Here is a 21364-nt window from a genome sequence, read left to right as displayed (position 1 = left end):
CATAAATAGATCAGTGATGCTGACTTGGCAAGTATTTGTTTACAATTTTTCGTTTTCGCTTTCGTAAGGCAAGCCATTTATATGTGAATCTTTCATTTTCACTTTCACCGTGCGTTTCTTGAATTCTTTATGGATGCAAATTTCCGAGAAGAAAATCGCTCATCTGGCGCTTCAGTCTTGTTCAGTACATATTATTCCCACGAGCTTGCTATGGTCGAGCTCTAGGCAAAAACAGAGTAAGATACGTTGAATTTGTTTGTCCTTACTATATAAATGATTGATAGCATTTACGTACAATGTACCGGCAGGTAAAACTTATTTCTATATTTGTAGAAAGACGTGCTAGAAGCCACGGCAATATGCATACGAAAGCAAGAGGTCCTGCCTACCCAGGTTGTAACGTAAAGAAATTTGAAGTTCCAGATAAATCTGTAAAATGGAGCACCATGTACAAAGAATACAAACCAATAGAATATACCAGTGAACACGTCCTAAACAAACCTTCATGGGCAGATCCTGACGTTAGGTAGACAATTGAGTTGCGAAATGGCTTTAACCAAGCCATTTTAAAGTAATGGTTTGATTCATTTCAGCCACTGCAAAGCAGACCCACCCTTTCAATACAACAGCAAGGACTGTCACTACAATGTTGATCGAACAAGTTTCACTGGTGAATATGAAATCATTGAATACAGGCCACGGTAAAAAAAAAGTTTGATGAAGCAACTTTAACTAGCCATAACTAACAGTTGTCTGGCAGTAGTTCAATGCAGCAATGTTAGGAATGTCATAATTTTCTAGGAACCCTATTGGTAGAACAGGAATGACAGGCAGAGGACTTCTGGGACGTTGGGGTCCAAATCATGCAGCAGATCCTATTGTCACCAGGTATAATGCAAAATGCGTATCGCTCAAAAATATGAGCATAAGTTTTTGTATAAATTTGAACATTGCCTTATTGTTCAATTTAAGATGGAAAGTCAACAGTGATGGTAAGCATGTTCAGGAAAATGGAAAACCAATCTTAGAGTTTGTTGCTATCAAAAGAAACGATAATGGCCAGTGGGCAATTCCTGGGGTATAGATCTTTATCATATCATCATTTTGTTTTTTAGTACCATTATAGTTCATTTGTTAAATTTGCAATTGTTTTGCCTGATTTTACCTTTGAATAGAAAACTATTTCACAATTTCCTAGCTATTTTTTATTATAAAGCCTTATTGCTACAATAGAATGTCGTTTACAATGAACTTTACTGGTTTGTTTTAATATTTCTAAGGGTATGGTAGAACCTGGTGATACAGTATCTAAAACTTTAAAAAAGGAATTTGGTGAAGAAGCATTCAACTCCATTGAACTTTCACAACATGAACAACAAGAATTGCAAGAAGCGTTGACAAAGTTATTTCAAAATGGAAGCATGGTAAAACAATGTTGATGCAAATTTCAAGAAAGTAGTTTTGCTGGTATAAATTTCTGCATCTAGAGATGTCTGGTGCCTTCTGAGGTGACATACCTCTTCTGCGTCAGACATATTTTCTATAATGAAATTCAATCTTAAATAATGAAACAGAGACTTTGTCGTGGTGACAAACTTAAAGATGGATTTCAAAATAGCAAATACCATGGTGAATGGTGATAATAACAATGTAATAGTTCTTAAAAGAACTGTTTTAAGAACTATTACATTATTATCACCATTCACCATGGTATTTGCTATTTTGAAATCCATCTTTAAATTTAATCTGTGGTTGACACCTTAGGTGCTTATATTTTCTTAGAGATAGACTCATCATTGGTCATACCTTACCAAATGAACCTTTCTTCACTGAGATCAGTGGTTACGTCACTTCTTTGGTGAAAACCTGTATGTCTTCAGTGTCTTCTGCAGTGATGACATCTCATCTCTACTATAACACTTTTGTGGCGATACTTTCATGGAGGGATTGCAATCATTTGGTTTCTTTTTCTTAGATTTCGTGTGGCTACGTCGATGATCCAAGAAACACGGATAACGCGTGGATAGAAACAGTCGCCATGAACTTTCACGATGAGCATGGCAAAGTGCTTCAAAACTTCCAGTTAAAAGCTGGAGATGACGCTGGCGATGTCAAATGGATGGAGGTTCGCGCAGATTGTGACTTATATGCAAATCACAGAGATTTTCTTAAAAAAACTGCTCGATTTCATTGCTCATTTTGGTGAGTGAAGCATTGTACAATATATTCAGTTTACAGTATTTAAGCTTTTTTATTTGTAAAAATGATTTGATTAGAAAAACCAGTTCTTGCGGTTTTTCCCCTCTTTTATGTTGTTTAAACCCTCTTTTATGAACAAACATAAATCCATTTTGACGTTATGTTCACACGTAAAATTTTTTCCACAGTAAATGGAGGTTTTCGAAAACGATCTTATTTGTTTACGCGTGGACATGCTTTCCTTCGCTTTCTTGTTTGCGTGTAGACAGGTTTTCCCCCGTTATTTTTGTTTACCCGTGGACGGAAAACGCAGGTTTTCAAAAACGGTGACGTTTATAATTGGTCAGATCTTTTATTGAACAAAGGAAGGTTATTGGTTTGAACCCGGGATTATCGATACTTCTCATGAAATAAACCCAGCAATGTTTCAATTAACTTCTTCTGACACTGTGCCTTTTTCTGACACTTATAATTTAAGACAACCTTTAATACGTTTTATACAATTTTTATTACTTTATATCTTTCTCATTTACTGTTTCTCATGTATCACGAGCAAATCATCCATGGGCTTCATGGCAAACAAGGATTATCTGGTTCATTAACATACGACGCTCTGGTGCTCAATTATCTCGGGGTATCAGGAGGCATGGACGGAAAACGGGATTTTTTGTTTTCAAAATTTCTCTTTTTTCTTTACAAGAATTCTTCTCGTAAAAAAAAACTAGAACATCCAATGATACTGAAAAGGTTCAAACAATACCTCTGCCAAAAATATATGATTGAAAATTTGCTAAGCGCATACACAAACACCAATTTCAGAGCTCATTCCCTCACATATTGAAAATTAACCTGTAGTCAACTCCACCAACTCTCCAAGGTTATGGCAACAACCAACTCTATGTACTAGGACAGATTATTGGATAATTAGCTCGCTCAGTCAAAAATTTTTAGATAAATCATCTGCATGCGCAGCATGCGCCGTCGACTTGACCAGTTGCCCAAGTTTATACTAATGACAACGATCAACTGCATCTACTAGCTTGATTTTGAAGTAAATAGCATGCTTAGTAACAATTTAAGTGAAAAATCATCTGCGCATGCGCTCGAGCATGCGCAGTCCACTCAACTAATTGTTTATAGTCATGGCAACAACTAACTATATGTACTAACTATATGCACTACATTTGTGGCAACTAGCTGACTTAGTCGCAAATTATCAAAGAAATGATCTGGGCATGCTGACTTAATGAATGTGTATATATATATATATATATATATATATGAAGCTAAACTTCATGTAGATGTCAACTAGCAGTGGAAGCTGGGTGCTAGTATGCAGTGGCGACTTCGGTGAACTCTCCTGCTGCCCCGAGCAAAGCCTATGGCAGGTGATCTCGGGCTGACTGGCTGACTGACTGACTGACTGACTACTGACTGACTGACTGACTAACTGACTGGCTGACTGACTGACTGACTGACTGACTGTGACTGACTGACTGCTAACAGAATGACAGACTGACTGACTAACAACTGACTGACTGACTGACTGACTGACTGACTGACTGACTGACTGACTGACTGACTGGACTGACTGACTGACTGACTGACTGACTGACTGACTGACTAACAGACTGACTGACTGACTGACTCTGAATCGCAACTCACCAATACTACTGACTGACTGACTGACTGACTGACTGACTGACTGACTGACTGACTGACTGACTGACTGACTGACTGACTGACTGACTGACTGACTGACTGACTGACTGACTGACTGACTGACTGACTGACTGACTGACTGACTGACTCGTGTGAATTTTCGTAACTCACCACAATACTACAAAGTTCCCATGGAAACTTTGCACTAATAAAAACGAATAAAACTACATTCAAATATACTTTAAACATTATGTAAAAAAACAGCATATAATTTTAAAAAACTTTTTATGTAACCTTCACTTGGCATTCAGAGAAAGATTGTACATCGAGTATTCTTTATCGTCGGTTATTTCCTTTTCGATCTCCAAAAAATTTGGAAGCTGCAAATCGGCGCCTTTTTTTGTTGTGAACGTCTCCAAAAATATTAAACCCTTGCACCTTAAGAATAGAGATATCTTGTAATTGTTGGAAAAAATTCTAAAATTCACGTGAAGAGTGGAAATGTTGCGATAAAGTTGAATATAATAAATAAATAATAAAATAAGTGACAATAAAATAAAAATGATTACCTCTCACTAGTAGGTTGGCAAAAAACATCGAGTTGAAAGTATTGATTGTGCCATAAAAAACATGTTCTTTTTTTTGTAAGCGAATGTCGAGAGGGATCTCTTTGTTGTAAGAGTAACTTTAAAAACATGAAAGTTGTAAAATATTTAGAAAAAAGGAATAAAAATTTTACAATAATAGTGGAAATTATGGCTTCTTCATATTATATTTGATAAAACGCCTAATAACCAGTACACGCAGAGTATTTTTCTCTATAGAAATAATCTCGTTGTACCCAAACTTTTGTTAAACATGTGTAATTGATGAAAATAATATATTATACAAACAGCGAATTATGAACAATGAGATTATTTTTATAGTGTCACTTTTTGGAAGACCCTCTATGTCATGGCATAAATGCTTGAACTTTCTCCCCTTAAGGCTGTCAAAAGCCTGGCTACGACGCATAAATGTTTGAACTTCCCCCCTGAAGGCTGTCCGAAGGCTGACTATGACTTCCGTCATGGCATAAATGTTTGAACTTCCCCCCTGAAGGCTGTCCGAAGCCTGGCTATGACTTCCATAAACATTGGTTATGGTTTGGATTAACAACAAACCTCAATTCAATTTTCATCACATGCAGGGCGATGATGGAAATTGAACAAAGAAAATAAAGTTCAGAGTTGTTGTAATGACAGAGGAATAAAGTTGATGAGTCATACAATACAATAAAGATGTGTGACGTGTAACAAGAGCTACGTAAAGGCTAAAGTAAGCATTTGTAAGCAACAGTATAGTTTTATGCCAACAAAGAGTACTAACGACACAGTATAAGTATTTGCATTGAAGTTGTCGATTGAGAAAGAATCGTGACGAGACAGCAAGCTGTATTGTGATTTTGTTGATTTGGAGAAAGCATATTAAAAGGTGCCAAGATATGAGCCTTGACAGTGTATGGCGAAGTCGGGTGGGGCCGAGAACAAGATATATTTAGTGGTACAAATATGTATGAAAGCCTTACGAAAGCGATGAGGTGTGCTGTAGGAATGACAAAAGACCAAAAGGTATAGAGATGAAGATTAGCTGAAAAGAAAGAGAAGCTAGGAGATTTCAGTTCATTAAAATAAGAGCTGTGCAATTAATCAAAATTGGTCCATTAAGTCCCTTTTTATATACCGAAAAATTTCATAAAGCTAAAAAACTGAAAGTTTCGGTTTGGGTTTTTGATTGCAGGCGTAAACATTTCAAAAATATTAATAAGTCGAGAGAACAAAATACTTAAGTTTCTTCTTTCTGCACAAAACCAGCTACCATTTGGAAATTTTTCAAGAAGACAAAAAACAAGTTTACACTTCCAGTGCGTTGTTTTTGAAGGAAAGCAATGAGAGCAGCACACGTTAATATCACAGATCCATGAAAACACAAACAAGACATGCGCAAGTTGGCATTCTCCGAAATGTGCAAATTTACGACGTCTCGGTCATTGAGGCAAAGACTTTGAAAACGCATTTACCTCGGAATAAAAATTGAGCCCAAGAATTTTCTGCAGTACATGGTAATTGTTCTTCCTTTTTGAAAAAAAGAACGAAAACCAACCGAATATAATTAGGGACAGTGGCCTTGAAGAAGAAATTCATTGAAAAAGGAGATGAAATTAGATGGTATAAGACAAGAGGACACATTAACACAAGAAGTAGAAACAGAAAGCGAGCTCAGACTCAAAAGATGAAAAAAATTTTCATGATACACATTGAATAAAGTTTTTAGTAAGCATACCTCATATTCTTCTGAAGATATAATTTTTCTTCGCTCGACAATTTGCTCATCAATAACAAGTCTCATTGTGTGACTGAACGTATAATAGCCTGGAAATACACAAATAAACTATACGAACAAAATTCGTTTGGAAATATAGTCACACGGTCAATTTATGATACATTGATACTAACCTTCCTGGCCACGCTTTCGTATTCGTACCTGCAAACCTCCTGTACATAACAAGTAATCATGCTGAACATCGAAATCTTGATGAGGCGGAAATTTCTTCAAGACAAAAGTTAATGAAATTATTTTATGAAGTTTAAACAAAGTTTTACAACAGAGTTAATCAAATGTTGTCAACCGATCGTTGTATATAAACAATTTCGGTTTGTTCAACTTACAGAGTACTTTGGAGGTGTGGATACGAGAAATTTTCGTTTTTTACTGTCCTTTTCAAAACGATCTTTTACATCAACGCCCATCTTTGCGCAAACTGCCTGAGAAATGAATGAAAATGACACAATTCTCGATATACAAAAAAGGTTTCCAAAGTTCGCAAATCAAATCAGTTACAAAAGTAACAAAATAAAGTTACGGAAAGAGAGTTCTTACGGAAATAGCCCGTGATAATTTTTCGCTAAAGTCTTGCGAGTTTCCAATAACATCAAAGTACGGATGACCAAGCCATGCCTGGATTCAAATTAATTTTAATATGCGTTAGTTGTCCCTTGAGTCTTAATCCATGTAATTTAGCAAGTTGTGAAAATCATCATAAACTGAAATATTTAAGCCAAGTGTTCATGTCATAAGATCAATCGCAAAATTTCCGTCTCTTTTTCTTAAAATATATTTTCAAAAGCACCAAGCGCGCTATTATTCAATCACAAAAAAAAACTATTTGAAATCTCTCAAACCTGACAAGCTTTTGTATCCAACTCTCTGGCCAAAGTCAATCCCTCACTTCGTGAGCTGTTGTTCTCTAATTGATAAAATTCTTCAGCACCTTTTGCAGCTGTAACCTGAAGAAAAATACAAACATTTGCAAGAAAGGAAAGAGATAGAAACAATTACATCATTTTCTAACTAGATGTATAACTTGATTGTAACGCTCATCCCGTAGTTTTACATTGTTCCAACCATTTTTCTTCAACAGGTATTCCCACTTTTCTTTACTAAGAACTACAAATGACACAATTTAACAATGAGTTATATTCACAAGATCAGTTATAATCACTAAGAAATATAGCTGCTTGCATGGCTGAAGCGTATTTATTGTACAGGAACATGTTTCTAATGTTTATACAGAGTTTGGTGGTTGCAAGACAGTACCCCTTTGAAAATGCCATTTCATCTTTAGAAAATCCAGTTTTCTAAAGACACTAACTTAGTCTTAAACTACCAAATATATTTATATGATGTTAAGACTTTAGTAACTTTAGAGAACAGGATCTTTCAAAGATAAAAAGGCATTATTAAAGGTTTACTGTCTTGCAAACACCAATCTCCATATGAACATTAAAAAAAAGATACACATTTTTATACCAAAAAGTCATAACCTACATGCAGAGGGATCCATAACTCCTCGATCACATATTACCAAACAATTTTGACAGCAACTCTTAGCAAGATTAAAGAATGTATTCTCCAGCTGAATGATGGTTTTCAGTAAATTTTCTTGAAATTCAAAAGCTTAAAAATGAATAGAAGAAGCACATTTTATAGCATTTACTGTGTCAATTAAAATCTAAATATTGAATTCAATAAAGAATTACATTGTTGCTCAGTCAAATCTTTGAATTTTACACCACCTCTAAAAACAAAGCATACCAAAGAGTCTCAAGCATAGCCACCTGAGCTATTTTTGAAACTAGTGCTCTTAAGGGGTGGCTAATTTCAGGGGGGAGCTTAGTTTTCATGGTAATTTTCTGCTTCAATTAACACCAATGACTAAACATTCTTAATCTACACTTGAAGTATAAACATTGTAAAGCTCTTAAAAGTTCTACAAAGAGAGCATTAACTTTCAAGAGGACGGTCACCTTCAAGGATGGGTTACTTTCTTAATTCTTTAGTATATGTTGGCCCCTATTTTCAAGTGGGTGATTAATTTGGGGGGGAGGCTACTTTTGACACTCTACAGTAGTTCAATTACTTGATTCAAAGGGTTCCAAAAAATTTCAAGAAAGGCATCCCCATACCCAAGCAATATTGTAGCTGCTTCTGGCACACGATACACCTAGCAAAAAAAACATTAAACTCTTCAATTCATTTTTCACCAAGGTGATTCAAGGCTGAGAATTTACATAGTTAAGTTTAAATGTGGAATTTCAATCAACAAAAATTGGTAACAGTCAAAATTACGTAGATGTTAAAAAAAGACTGAAAAATCAAACCTTCCATCCTAGATTTTCAAAGAATATTGATATTCGAGCTTGAGCTGTAGTTTTTCCTGCACATGGACCTGAAATGAAGTTGGATAATTTGAATGAAGTTTTGAACAATGAATTTACAACAGCCTGAATAATTTCGAGATAACATCAATGTAAACGGCATCATAAATGTATGACATCTACATAATTCTAAATTTAATTTCAATCTTCACGCCTTGCTGAAGTTTCACCATTAAAAAGTCAGGAATGGGATTTATAATTACATACACTTTGTCGTTCTTCTAGCGAAATCTATTTTGAAAATCATTTTTCATTTATCTCATATAATAAAATATTATAAATCTCATTAAATCATCAATTCTCAATAAACAACAAACGCTTCGATGGTCAACGTGCCGCACAGGCTAAGTTAAGTTAGTTAAACCATTTCTAATTTCAAACTAAAATTATATGCACAAATTTTTACCTCCAGTTAGAACTAAACGATAAATCTGGTGACCTTTTGCCACGGTAACATCATTTATGGACATTTTTCATTGAAACAAACCTGTTCATTACATAATATTGTACAGAAATATCGCAAGTACTTGATGAATGACCCTTGAAAAGTCCGCGAAAGAGCACACTTCGGGTCACGTGAGTTATTTTTTTTAAATATATTTACGCATCGACACCACGTGATCATATATCAACAGAAAAATAGATACGCTGAAACACAAGTTTTAACACAACATTATAGTTTATCAAGCACAATTTTTAACTAGTTGTGCGAAAAATTTACAATTTGTATCTTTAATAGCATTATATATATGCATTATCTTTACACTGCAATATTACATTTTATATTATCTTTATATTTCTAACATCTTTTAAGTTAAATGTCTTTCTTTAATCTAAAAGTACACTGTTAAACACAACAGCGAAAGTCAAAAACGGCAAAAACATTCACTTTCGTGTCCCTCAAAACTGCTCAACTACAAATATGTACATCCAGCACGATAGAAGTCAGCGTCTCCCTCCAGCAAGGCGATCGTCCATGTCGCGTCTGAAGTAAAAAGGCATATCGGCTGGGCGGGAAAAAGATGCCAAATAATCCCTGGTACCTAAAACCATTGAATGACTAGGTGGAGGATGATGATAATCAGCAAGACTTGGATACACATAGCCGGATGGTATGTGAGATGACATTGGAGTCACGTGATGAGAATATAATGAATGCATTGGATCCAGTCGTGGAAAAAGAGAATTTCGACTGAGATCAATTGAGCCTGACGTTGGGCGACAATCTATAGGTCTCTTATCTAATGCCCCAAAAGTTGCAGCAAGTGGATTGTCTGCAAACGATCGCGAATCAAATGCTCTTAACTCTCGAGAGAAGTGCATACGAGACGTATCCCTTAAAGGATTGGGTCGAACCGTTTCTGTCCGCTCACCAGCAAGGGTCTGAATGCTAAAGTTGCTTGGCCTTGGAGGGGTATGAGTACGAGATTCTCGTTTATTAAAATGCTCCCTTGTTCGAATCGAATCTAATTCTGGAGTTCTTGATTCTAGTTTAAGCCAGGGATAGAGGGTAGATGCTCCGGAGTTTGGCGAACGTCGTTGATTTGTTTCTAACAGGGAGCGTGAAAAGGAATTTGGTGTGCTTGGACGTCGCAAGGTTAATAGAGGTGGTGAAGAGACAGATGAAAATGCAGATACTGATGACGTAACAACGGAAGTAGGAGGACTATTACATGGAATGAGTACAGGCGGTTTACCAAATGGAGAATCTATAAAAAATCAATTATATGTCGATAATCCAATCCAATCCAATAAAATCAAGTTCATTTTCTACTAAATAAAACGCTACACTTATCAAACTTTTTCTGCAGAAATATTACAAATGGTCTCGTCAGCTTTTTTCATTATTTTATTGTTGCGCTAGCCTCCCCCTCCCTTCTTGCTTTGGAGCATGTCAGGTCAAACAAAAAGACGACCTTCTGTACGTAAAATTCTGTGGTATTTGACAGCACCTGTACTAAGCAACAACCATTACAAAGGGTCAAGAGTGACCGTTTAAAACAGATTATATTTTATTAGCACAAATATTTCCATAACAATACAGAAGTTTGAAAAAAAGAGATGAATCAAACGTACCCGAAAGCCTTCGTAAATGAGAAGAATGATAACCAATGTCATTAGAGGACATATGACGTGATGAACACGGAGGGATTATTGTAGTTGTTCTTGGTTTATTCCCTGATAACCCCTCGTGTGTCACAGCATCCTTCGATAATTCTCCTTGTACCTACGAAAAAATCAAATTATAAGATAATAAATATCTAGAGATGACGAGAAAGGAAAACATAAAATACTTACACGTTGATGACAATATATTTTCCAAGCAACATGCACATGTGCTGCGCACCATTTGCCAGGTTTCTAGACAATCAAATAAACAAAACTTTTATGTTCATTCGCAGAACACTGAGGAACGTTTCACACAGGAGAGTGAACTATTCAAACCAAATAAAACGCTTTCACCATTGCTTGAGGCTTTATTATGTATCCTGTTCACAGTAGATAATCGAAGAAACATATATTTACGCAAAATATTTTTCACAAAATTCTCAAAAGTCAATATAATGCTATCGAATTATATGGGGACCTGGAAAGATCCGTAAGCGTTTAAATTACTGAAAATGTTAATTATTGCTCTAAATATCCACTTACCTTGCTGTATGGAGGTATGACACGAGAACTATAGCCTTGTTTTGTTGTCGAAAATGGTGACAATACTCCATGCTATGGAAAAGAAAATCATTGTAACAGAAAAGACCAAGAGTTGAACGAATTAACCTTGGCCTTAGGGCAATACAGAGGCAACGCTCTAAGTAAAAGATGAATCTTTCCGTAATGTTTTCGAATTATTTCATTCATTCACTTATTTATAACTGCTTATCCATTGAAAACATGCAAATACGACTTATCTCATGCTAAACATTGTGGATAAGTAGGGTTAAATTTGACTTTAAATTCTTTACCATAGGTGTTGGTGTTGGAAAATAGGGAGTGCTAAGGAGCGGTGAGGGGTAATAATGGGTATGCTGGTGTTGATGTTGATGATGATGGAGATGGGAATGTTGATGCATCTCTTGACTACTGGATTTGGAATTTTGAGAGCTTCGCTCCAACTCCGAGTGTGACTGTAGAAAACGGTTGTTTAACTCTTGATGCAAAACCTCCGTCCCTGAATGAAGAAATAATAATGAAACAAAAACACGTTGTACACAAAAATTGCAAACACATTTTCTTTCAAACCTGAAAATGAAGTTGATCCATAACTAGGTTCAACGACAGACAACGGTTTCTTAAACGAAGTCAAACGCGGTGGCCAAGAGCTTTGAGAAGACTGTGCTAGAGATGCAGACGACATTGAGATAGAAGACACTTGAGAGAGAGCTGCCTTGGACGTTCTGTTAAAAATGTGAAGACATTTAAGACAAAAAAAAACTGTCTGTTGATGGTATCAAAAGTATTGATGAAAATATTACGAGTGAAAATTGGTGTGAATCGCGTCCTTTAGGTCTAGCGATTTGCCTTCGTTATTTTCTTGCGAGAGATCCACTTTAACTGGGATCATAGCAACTTTTGTATCTACATCTGAAATGAATAATGCACACTATTTGTTAATCATACCTGTTCTTAGGTAAAAGGTGAATATGGCAAAAATCAAATGCCAACAGAAAAAATGTCATTGATTCAAGGTTGAATTAATCAATCGCAAAAACCAAAATTGGTTTTAATCATCTGACACTTGGTTGCAAGAAAATCCTCCTTATATTAAAAATTTTCCAATCATGCACAAAGGCAAAACTCTTTCTTTTGCATTTCACCCAAATCAAAAACAAAAGAGTTAATGCTTTAAAAAAGGAAAAGTGAATGTTTTCTTACGAGATGGCTCATTACATGAATCTGTTTTCTTTTCTTTTGAAACCTATGATGATAAAATTGACAAACATTCCAGTATTGATAAAAATTTTAAAATGAATAAATGGTTTTTGGTAAAAATTTGAACAAGTTAATCAATTTTACAAGTTAAGTGGAATGATGAATGTAGAAGAGATTAGCAACTGTAGTTCATTACACACCTTTTCTTCTTCACTGTCCTCATCACACTAGAAACAACAAAATTTGCATTTAAACACTTCTTTTGAGCAATGTTGATAATTAATCAATAGAATTATGTAAACTAAATACTTAACACACTTACAATGTAGCCTTTCTCCGAATTTCCAGACTCTGAACTATCCTATATAACAATTTGGTATAAAAATGGCATATAATCATAACATGTCTTTGTTGAAACGGTAAATAATAAACACTTATGATAATTTATGTATGATAATCACATATTCATGCTTGATCTGTTTTGTTAAGTATGTTTATGATAATTTATGTATGATAATATGATCTGTTTTGTTAAGTATATGAACAGATGTGTAGTATACAACATCCGCATGTATTTAAAGATTTGATATTTTATTATCTTATCATAAAAACACAGGTTCATCACATCAATACTCACATCAGTTAACTGACCAATCGACTCCCCAGGTAATCTCTTGGATCCATTTGATTTTTGACCAAAACTCTCTATTTCTGTAACATTAGCTTTGCATGTTGTAAGGTTTAGTTTTTCTGAAGAAGCTTCAACATTGCAAGTGATATTTTTTTTTGGTTTACCCACAACAGGTTTGGTAGGAGCTTCTATGGACTTAGAGATGTTTTCTTCCTCATGTTTCCCATTAATGCCACATGAAATATCTGATGTCACAGTCTATTTTTATGAAACAAACAAAATCAAATAAAGTCTGTTTAACAAGTTTACATGCGTGGGTAATGATTTTTATCAAACACATAAAGTAAACTTCAATCCATTCAGTTTTTCATTTCTTTTCTCTCCAAATTATAAAGTTAAGTGTTAGTTTAAAGTAAAGTTAAGACAAAATGTAAACAATTTCTGCTCTCAAATTGAGCATATACTAAATTATTTCTTGCCTTTATTGAAAAATGAATATTTTCCTACATTACTGATGACAAAGGACAGGTAGCAAGCAAATGAAAATTAAAAATGTCAACATATTTGTGTCGGACATTTTTTCACTGTACTGAAACCCAGCAGAAAACAAAACTTATAACAAAAACAAAATATAATATGAATACTTTTATCTTACATAGAATAACAAACACACACCCTTATATGATGTTAATTCAATGGTTCAAGTCAAAAACATAGCTTAAAATGTTCTACGTAAGTGATGTGAAAAAAACAGCGAATACAATTTGCCGAAATCAACTATCAAAAATACCTCTAGACTTTGCAGACTAGAAAAGGATGTGATCACAAAGCCATCAATTATATCTTCTTCTGGAGAACTCGAGCTTCTTCGCTTTTTCACCCTTTTCCGCTTTTGTTTGTCGCTTTTCTCCTTGCTCTCAGATGTGCGTTTTGACTCATTCTCATCTTGGACAACTTTAGTCCGCTTAAGACCGTTTCCATTTTTCATCTTGTACATACGATTTCATTACTCGCAGTGGTCACGTTTTTTAGTGAAATTACTAGATCATCGCTTTGTCAAAACAAAATAATAAAACGTAAAACATGGAGAGAATGAAATAACCTTTTCAAGCTTTCTAAAATCCTTTTTGATACAGACGAATATCGACATATCCTTATTCCTATTTCATACTTTCGTTGTTTTCAATACGCCAAAATGATCTGTGGGATCATCGGTTCTATCTCGGCTATGAATCGGGAATAATTGTACAATTTGTAAACAAACCATTTGAACCGAGATAGGAAGTAAATCGAGTTTTGATCAAGAAAAAGGGTTGACGTTTCATAGGAATTTCTTGACAGAAAGGAGACAGTTTATACCGATGAATCAAGGCTACAGTTATGGCGGAATGCCAGTGCCGTATCGAAATCAAACAGCCAGTCAATCTTACAACGTTGGCTTCAATGGTTTGAATAGCACTGGCAATTTTAACAACCGTTCTCAAATGGAAAATGTCATGTACGCGATTAGTAATCAATTGGATCAACTAGATCAGGCGGAATTACAGGAGTTACACGACAAGGAGGAGAAACTGCATCAATTTTTAAATGAAAATAACGAGGTTGTGTTGATGAGTCTGATTACTTAATTTCACATTTAAAAATTGCGTCATTCGTAATGATTTTGATAACACCCCCCCCCCGTACTATCTTTCATCATTTGGTCAGTATGTCACATATAAAATAAAAGTTACAATTTTGCTTCCCACTTATGTTTGCTCTGGTGTATTCATTCTGAACCTAGTTCATCATTCATCACGATATCAGAACCAACATGACCATTCATTCACATGAATTTTTTTCAATTCTACAGGTTAAGAAAATCCAAACAGAACGTGAAATGAACACAATGAGCAATCGTAGTTTGGCTGAGTACAATCTTAGGCAGGGAGAACGTCTCGCTGAATGCAAGTCAAGATTGGTTCATTTATATGAGGAGCTCAATAAGCAAACTAAAATTTTTGATGAAAATAAAAGTAACCTAGGTGCTTATACTTTTTTTTTATCACTACACAAATAGATTTTTATTATTTACTACAGAGATTATTTCGATGTACACTTTGGTTGTGGTCAGTTTTCAAATAAAGAATTATTTGAAAACTGACCACAACCACATTTCCTGTAAAGAATTACAGGGAATCACACACAGTCATTTGTGATTACCCATAATCTTCCCCACCTTTGCAACATCTTGAGAATCTTTCCAATCAAATATTTGTCTTGTGCCAATTTATGTCTTTATTCACTCTCTAAAAAAGCTATTGCACATGTGTAATGAATGTATTGTCAATAACATATTAATTGTATTTCTAGAGACACTGTCTGAACACTATAACCCGGATACATTATTGGCCTTGCTTCAAACATCAGTTGCCCAGCTGGAAGAACATTCTGAGGTAACATTATTATTTCATTAGCAGTAATCACACTTGGAAAGAATAAGTTTCTGCAATTTTATGTTCTTAATCATATTTTATCAGGAGATAGCTGAAAAATTTCTCGAAGGAGACGTTGCAATTGAAGATTTCTTGGAAAAATATGGAGAAGAGAGACAAATGGTTCACATTAAACGCACCAAAGTGGACAAATTGAGGGAACTAATAAGAAATAGTAATACGTCATTGTAAAATTAAAAGATAAATGAGTATTGCTTTGTATCTGTTAGAACTAGTTCAATACTTCAGACCAACCTGGATCGTATACAACTAATTCAAATGTAATTCAACACTTGTATTGTATTATATGCTCAAAAATAGCTGTTTTCGCTTTTGCAGAGGTAGAAAATCTTCACTCTCTCAGCAAACCTAAATTGATGAAAGAAATGATTTTTATGAATTTAGCCAAAACATCACGGTCAATTATACATTGCTTCGTTATTGGCGCTGCGGTTTGAGAGAAACGAATGAAGTCAAAACCACAAATTTCTTGATATATATTTATAAGTCACAAATCAAAACAGATGCTACAGTTTATGTGCCGGTTTTGGACAGTGTCATATAACGTTTGTCGTTTTTCAAAAAGAAGCAAAGCAGTAAGGTAAGGATTTGCTTAGTCTTTTGTAAAACTGACTTAAAAGTTAATTGATTTTGAACGAGAAAGTTTTCAAGGGGATGTGTGATTCCAACGAAAGAAAATGTTGGGGAAAAATTTAGTCTGTCATTTTGCTTTCGTGGAAAGTTATCGTTATTTCAACGATCATAAAAGAAGACTAAGCTAATTTATTAACTTGTGATTTTCAGCTACAACTTGCCATTAGAAATTAATCTTCGTCCAATTTCTTTTGACGCAGTAACATGTTAGTTTATTTCAAAGGTAAAGACGATAACAATAGTGACTACAGTTTTTACTTTTTAGTGAACTTGTTAAGTAACCAACCTTGTTAAACAACTACTGTACTATCGTGAGTGGGCTAAAGATGACGTAATTGTTAATACAAAAAGTCAATCATTGAAGAAATATTAACTGCTTTGGAACCATTGAGTGTTTGGAACGTGTTGAATTTGCAATAAACGGATACTACATGTTTGTAAATGTCGATCGTCCAGGTTGGTATAGTCCTGAGAAGGACTGTTTTAGTTGTTATTGACTGACGTTTCGACAACCTTAGCGGTAGTCATCTTCAGAGTCTTTTTTGACTCTGAAGATGACTACCGCTAAGGTTGTCGAAATGTCAGTCAACAACAACAAAAACAGTCCTTCTCAGGACTATACCAACCTGGACGATCGACATTTACAAACATGTAACGATACTCCCGGGTTCAAACCATTCACTTTAAAACGGATACTAGTTATATTTTGTCTGCCTTTGTTGACAGAAACAGTTATACGGAGATAGAAGGCCGAGACCTTTTTGTAGAAACAGTTTTTTATGAAAAAGAGCATCACGCGTTCAAAAAAGCTGAATTGTTTTCAAGTGCGACAATCGATATGACGATACTCAGACCTCTTTTTAAATACAAACAGTTTCCTTTGAAGTAATCTTATGCATAACTTATAAATGAAAAAAAAATATTACCAAAGTCATGGGCTGGAATGCAGAGAATATCTAACTTTAAATTGTTTGTTGAAAGTTTGTCAAACCGTTCAACAATCAATTCTTTGACGATGATCACAAGATATGCCCCATTTTCATATTTTCTGTGGCTTAAACCTTACTTGGGAGCCAGCTGGTCTTGTCGGAATGAAGTTGAAATACAAATATGAGAAGCAAATTGACGAACGCGGCATCTCTTTCATAATTAATAAGTAATTAGAAATTAATAATATTAATAAGTAATTAGAAATTGCAAATAAATGTTTCTTTTCCAAATCCTTCATACGTCACACATGCTAATTACAATAATTTGCAACTTTGCCCTATTCTTGCATCGCTAACTTTGCTATAAAAGGCAATTACAAGTTCGAACTTCGAAATTTAAAATACCAATAAATGTCTTCTATTATACATGGAAAATGACATAAATTACTTCCAGATGTGTCATTTTTGGCACGATTATCAACCTCCGCGTCATTAATTTACGACTTTATTTCAAACACAGAGTCAATAATCAAATGTTGCTTTAAAAATATTTCAGAATCGCAAAATGCCTAGCCGTGGAGAGCCTAATGAAAAGACTGTGTTTACCGAATTGGTAGATCGACTGAGGAAATATATTAGGCAAAATAGAAACACAGACGTCGGAAGAAGCGTACAAAGCAAATACATTAATTACGTAAAAAAAACACGGGGAAAGTGAAAAATGTCAAATGAAAAACCTACAAAAAGTACAAACTATATAATGTTTCCTAAAATGTAAACTTCTTATAAATTATATTATATAGCTGATATAACGGTAATTATGTAATCATTTAATGATGTACAATTAAGATAATTGCTCATTAATTATTGGGTAATTTTAAAATGCTTCATACGATGTAATGCTTAAAAATATTAATCAACAATCTAAAGACGAAAAACACACTCAAGTTTGAGTTCAGTAGTGTATCGACCGACCAAACCTTCGTTCAGCCCTTTCAAACTCGACAAAATATCACGAAAATTTACAATGAAAACAAACACGAATGAAGTTAAAGCCGGTGTTTGGTAGGAAATATTGTTATAAATATTTATAAAATTCATATATTAAAAGAAACATCTTCTGGATCACAGAGTAGACAGTTATAACAAGCTTATTGAAATGTATGACATGACTGTGTGTTAAAAAATGGCTAGGCAAAGCAAACGTTAAACTATCTGAGATTTACTGATGTATTGTGAAATTGTTTGGTTGTAATGTGAAGCAGACAATGATCTCGTTTGCTGCTCTCGCGTTCCAGTTTCAATTCATTTTGAAGTCTGCGAATTTCTTCTCTCATCTTACGTTCAATGCACAACCTCTGACGTCGTTCCTCTGTCATCTCATTGGTCAGTGCTTCAATTCTCTCCTCCAGACCCTTACAACGCTTTTGTTCGTGAATCAGCCTTTCATCGTCTTTGATGAGGTTGGCTGTATTTGTATTTGCTGTTTTATCGACCTCACTTACAGTAGATGCTTGAGGAAGTAATAACGAGGCTCCAACTGAAGATGGTACTTCCGCAGATTTGCGTCTCTCTTTAGTGTACTTTATTTTGAGCTAAATAAGAGGGTTTTTCCAGAGAGTTAATAAGTATTGAAGTCAGAAGAAAGAACAAAAAGATGGAAGAGACAAGACGAACAATAAATGAATAAAAATTCATCATGAACAAAAAAGACTGTTTACATCTTATAATTATCATTATCAAACATATCGTTATCTTCTATAATATTATTATCATCTTCAAGCAACCAAACTCGTGTAACCTCAGTTCTCATTGGACTAACATTATATACTTGCACGGTTTGAGAATCAAACGAATTTCTCCAACTCAAATGATGCAAAGTATCTTTGGTTTTTTTATGAATAACATGACCCAAAGTCTTGTAGAGGTTAGCCTGTCCTTTTTTGATTAGGCAAATACAATATATATTCATAGATGAAACAATAAAAGCTCATTAAATCTCCAAACCTTTCTATAATTTCTGGCAGTTTTCTGCAGCATATCATAAGCTTCGGTGTAACGTTGATTTTGTAGCCTTGCGATGCTAATGGCACGAAGTGAAGAACATGCAGAAAGGTAACGAGAGCTGTCTGCTAGAAATGCTTCATCGCTATCGTTATCTTTCATGAATAACTCAGTCCACTTCTTCTGACTGTAAACACCATCTCTTTTTAAAGCTGAGAAGGGATCATTTTCACGAACGGCCAAGATTTTGTTCAGCTTGTTAAACAGCATATCCTTTTTACCTTGACCTTCCTACACATGCCAAATTGAAATGAAAAGGATTATGGGATAAAAGATTTATAAATATGTATTCATCTCTTATTTGGCAAGGTTTGTGCGAGAACATTCGCATTTATTGAAGAATTTCTTTGTTTTAATTGTTAAATAACTAAAATAGATTAGTAAACTTGTCGTGCATGACCTAAATTCCAAAGACAAACCATTAAAATTTCTATTATTGTTTCTTTCGTCTGTAGCTCTCCCTCCATCATGATGAGTAAACGAAGCATTGTATCAAAAGCGCGATCATCGTGTGATTCAGCGGAGTTTCTGCCTGATTTTGAAGGATTCTGGGATGTTTGCTTTGCTTCTTCCTGGAAAGCAAGAAATAAACTATTCTAAAAATGCTTTGAAAGAACATCCCTTAAAAACTTGAAACATTCACAACTTGAGAAATTAAGATCGCTTCACGTCATGTTTCTAGGTGTAATAACACAAACAGCTGTCATTTGGCAATTTTTTAAAGTAAATTCATACTTTGTTGCGAAGTTTGTTTCAGCGTGGGGGTTGAATTTGTTTGCATGCGAATTTGCGTATATATTTATAATATATTTATAAAACATTGCTCTTTGGTGACATGCAAGGAAGTGTCAATGTCAAAACTTTGAAATAATTAAAATACTTGAAACTAAGCTGGCGGGGATTTGAGTAATCTGTGAGGAAAATAGTAACCTTTATTTCTATTTAAATTAATGGCTAATAAAACCAACAAAGCAAGCCGCTCGTATGCTGCAACCGACTCAATGCACTTGCGTAAAAGCTGAAATATTTGTTACACTTATAGTGTACTTTATTATAAAAATAAAACTGATCTTTGAAAGGTATTCAACTAACCATTTTAAACTTTACTGTGACCTTCCTAGTCCCGTCAATTGTGGTAGATAAATTTACCATACGAACAAAATGAATATTCTTGTCCAAACTCACAGCTTCGCTTGAATGATTAACTATTTAGCTTCAATAAAGAAAACGGAATGAATTATACAGTGAAATGACGAAAATTAATTTGTGGAAGAATGAAAAGACAAAATTGAAGCTCTGAAAGAAGCGAATGATATTAATCTCAAGTATGTTTTCCAAGTATGGTCACTTGTAATAGGAGAGGGAGTATATACTCTTAGCTAACATGACAACTTAGCGATTTATTGTCGACAGAAGGAACTCGTAACTATCTACTGCCGTTTATAATAGCTCTTAATGAGTTTTTAATTAACCTTCTCATAGGTAAAAAGTGGTCAAATAATTAAACCAAGCCGTTAGCATAGCGTTAAAGTTCTTGTATAACATATATATAAGCTCGGTATTCTCACGTGTTGAAGTCTTAAATTGATTTTCATTTTTTAACCTTTTGAGCTATCACTCCAACTTTGAGGTAAGATGAAATTGATAGCGATCCAGTTGATTAATTTAATACTTCGTACCTTGCCATGAAACTCCATCTTGGCTATCCACCATCTCACACTGTATCCTAAACATCCTTCATCCAATGCAGCTATAAATATTGATGAACACCTAAGCATAATACTTCAGATGAGCCAAATGATAATGCACCAACAACGTTGGGTTTCTATATTTAATAATCTTCAGCCGACCGGGCATATTGCTATTCGCGTTCAATGCAAATTAATTTACCTAAGATTTTCTTCAAGTTCAGTGAAATTTGTTTGAAGCAACGCCAATAATGCACAAGGGGGCGTATTTTTAAAACTTTGGTAAGTACTGAGCTCACATAGGACTACACATAAGAATGATGATTCAATTCAAAAGCGCTCAAATTTGTGTTGATAACATTTCAACTATGCAGTCGATCGCTCTTTTCAGCAGGTTTTGCACCATAAATCATTGAAAGTGAATAACCAAAAACAT

The 21364-nt window shown here is 34.6% G+C and overlaps 5 protein-coding genes and 1 long non-coding RNA gene across 6 annotated transcripts; 3 read left to right on the top strand and 3 right to left on the bottom strand.

Annotated features, from left to right (window-relative positions):
* Positions 1-46: 46 nt before the first annotated feature.
* Positions 47-2310, top strand: LOC124434403 (ADP-ribose pyrophosphatase, mitochondrial-like). Its single transcript, XM_046984297.1, has 7 exons — positions 47-236; positions 334-526; positions 594-701; positions 802-888; positions 973-1078; positions 1281-1424; positions 1976-2310. Exons 1-7 carry the CDS (start codon positions 134-136, stop codon positions 2204-2206), a joined length of 972 nt encoding a protein of 323 aa, XP_046840253.1. The 5' UTR covers positions 47-133; the 3' UTR covers positions 2207-2310.
* Positions 2311-4115: 1805 nt separating this feature from the next.
* LOC124434420 (TRPL translocation defect protein 14-like) lies at positions 4116-9177 on the bottom strand. The gene is made up of 13 exons (XM_046984313.1): positions 9025-9177; positions 8562-8629; positions 8367-8404; positions 7941-7978; positions 7729-7857; positions 7253-7347; positions 7083-7187; positions 6781-6858; positions 6570-6665; positions 6357-6450; positions 6184-6272; positions 4431-4546; positions 4116-4299 (listed from the first exon to the last, which is right to left on the bottom strand). The coding sequence occupies exons 1-13, from the start codon at positions 9086-9088 to the stop codon at positions 4158-4160; spliced, it is 1152 nt and encodes a 383-aa protein (XP_046840269.1). The 5' UTR covers positions 9089-9177; the 3' UTR covers positions 4116-4157.
* A 101-nt stretch (positions 9178-9278) lies between these two features.
* LOC124434418 (autism susceptibility gene 2 protein-like) lies at positions 9279-14312 on the bottom strand. The gene is made up of 12 exons (XM_046984311.1): positions 13910-14312; positions 13126-13377; positions 12811-12849; positions 12689-12715; positions 12492-12534; positions 12092-12200; positions 11859-12013; positions 11582-11787; positions 11271-11342; positions 10917-10979; positions 10695-10845; positions 9279-10327 (listed from the first exon to the last, which is right to left on the bottom strand). The coding sequence occupies exons 1-12, from the start codon at positions 14114-14116 to the stop codon at positions 9564-9566; spliced, it is 2088 nt and encodes a 695-aa protein (XP_046840267.1). The 5' UTR covers positions 14117-14312; the 3' UTR covers positions 9279-9563.
* A 54-nt stretch (positions 14313-14366) lies between these two features.
* On the top strand, positions 14367-15913 carry LOC124434419 (vacuolar protein sorting-associated protein 37C-like). The gene is made up of 4 exons (XM_046984312.1): positions 14367-14720; positions 14972-15143; positions 15472-15554; positions 15639-15913. The coding sequence occupies exons 1-4, from the start codon at positions 14481-14483 to the stop codon at positions 15783-15785; spliced, it is 642 nt and encodes a 213-aa protein (XP_046840268.1). The 5' UTR covers positions 14367-14480; the 3' UTR covers positions 15786-15913.
* Positions 15914-16113: 200 nt separating this feature from the next.
* LOC124434556 lies at positions 16114-18118 on the top strand. The gene is made up of 2 exons (XR_006944823.1): positions 16114-16194; positions 17733-18118. It is a non-coding gene; the product is annotated as an uncharacterized LOC124434556 (long non-coding RNA).
* A 119-nt stretch (positions 18119-18237) lies between these two features.
* On the bottom strand, positions 18238-21351 carry LOC124434553. The gene is made up of 5 exons (XM_046984436.1): positions 20920-21351; positions 20333-20453; positions 19660-19812; positions 19184-19471; positions 18238-18771 (listed from the first exon to the last, which is right to left on the bottom strand). The coding sequence occupies exons 2-5, from the start codon at positions 20390-20392 to the stop codon at positions 18388-18390; spliced, it is 885 nt and encodes a 294-aa protein (XP_046840392.1). The 5' UTR covers positions 20393-20453; positions 20920-21351; the 3' UTR covers positions 18238-18387.
* Positions 21352-21364: the final 13 nt, after the last annotated feature.

This window comes from Xenia sp. Carnegie-2017, unplaced genomic scaffold (assembly GCF_021976095.1).
Source record: "Xenia sp. Carnegie-2017 unplaced genomic scaffold, XeniaSp_v1 HiC_scaffold_14, whole genome shotgun sequence".
NCBI lineage: Eukaryota > Metazoa > Cnidaria > Anthozoa > Malacalcyonacea > Xeniidae > Xenia > Xenia sp. Carnegie-2017.
This window is presented reverse-complemented; position numbering and strand designations above follow the sequence as displayed.

Bases quoted from the DNA above. Each gene is read 5' to 3' on its own strand.
- LOC124434418 (XM_046984311.1), bottom strand. From the start codon at position 14,116: ATGTACAAGATGAAAAATGGAAACGGTCTTAAGCGGACTAAAGTTGTC. The intron at 11,788-11,858 runs GTTTGAAAGAAA...TTCTTCATTCAG, and splicing joins TGGATCAACTTCATTTTCAG to GGACGGAGGTTTTGCATCAA. The intron at 10,980-11,270 runs GTAAGTGGATAT...TTGATTGTCTAG, and splicing joins TCATACCTCCATACAGCAAG to AAACCTGGCAAATGGTGCGC.
- LOC124434419 (XM_046984312.1), top strand. From the start codon at position 14,481: ATGAATCAAGGCTACAGTTATGGCGGAATGCCAGTGCCGTATCGAAAT. The intron at 15,144-15,471 runs GTGCTTATACTT...TTGTATTTCTAG, and splicing joins TGAAAATAAAAGTAACCTAG to AGACACTGTCTGAACACTAT. The intron at 15,555-15,638 runs GTAACATTATTA...ATATTTTATCAG, and splicing joins AGCTGGAAGAACATTCTGAG to GAGATAGCTGAAAAATTTCT.
- LOC124434420 (XM_046984313.1), bottom strand. From the start codon at position 9,088: ATGTCCATAAATGATGTTACCGTGGCAAAAGGTCACCAGATTTATCGT. The intron at 6,451-6,569 runs GTAAGTTGAACA...TTTGTCTTGAAG, and splicing joins CCACACCTCCAAAGTACTCT to AAATTTCCGCCTCATCAAGA. The intron at 4,300-4,430 runs GTAATCATTTTT...TCTATTCTTAAG, and splicing joins TGCCAACCTACTAGTGAGAG to GTGCAAGGGTTTAATATTTT.
- LOC124434403 (XM_046984297.1), top strand. From the start codon at position 134: ATGCAAATTTCCGAGAAGAAAATCGCTCATCTGGCGCTTCAGTCTTGT. The intron at 702-801 runs GTAAAAAAAAAG...ATAATTTTCTAG, and splicing joins ATCATTGAATACAGGCCACG to GAACCCTATTGGTAGAACAG. The intron at 1,079-1,280 runs GTATAGATCTTT...AATATTTCTAAG, and splicing joins GCCAGTGGGCAATTCCTGGG to GGTATGGTAGAACCTGGTGA.
- LOC124434553 (XM_046984436.1), bottom strand. From the start codon at position 20,392: ATGGTAAATTTATCTACCACAATTGACGGGACTAGGAAGGTCACAGTA. The intron at 19,472-19,659 runs GTTTGTCTTTGG...TGGCATGTGTAG, and splicing joins CAATAATAGAAATTTTAATG to GAAGGTCAAGGTAAAAAGGA. The intron at 18,772-19,183 runs GTTTGGAGATTT...CCTCTTATTTAG, and splicing joins CTGCCAGAAATTATAGAAAG to CTCAAAATAAAGTACACTAA.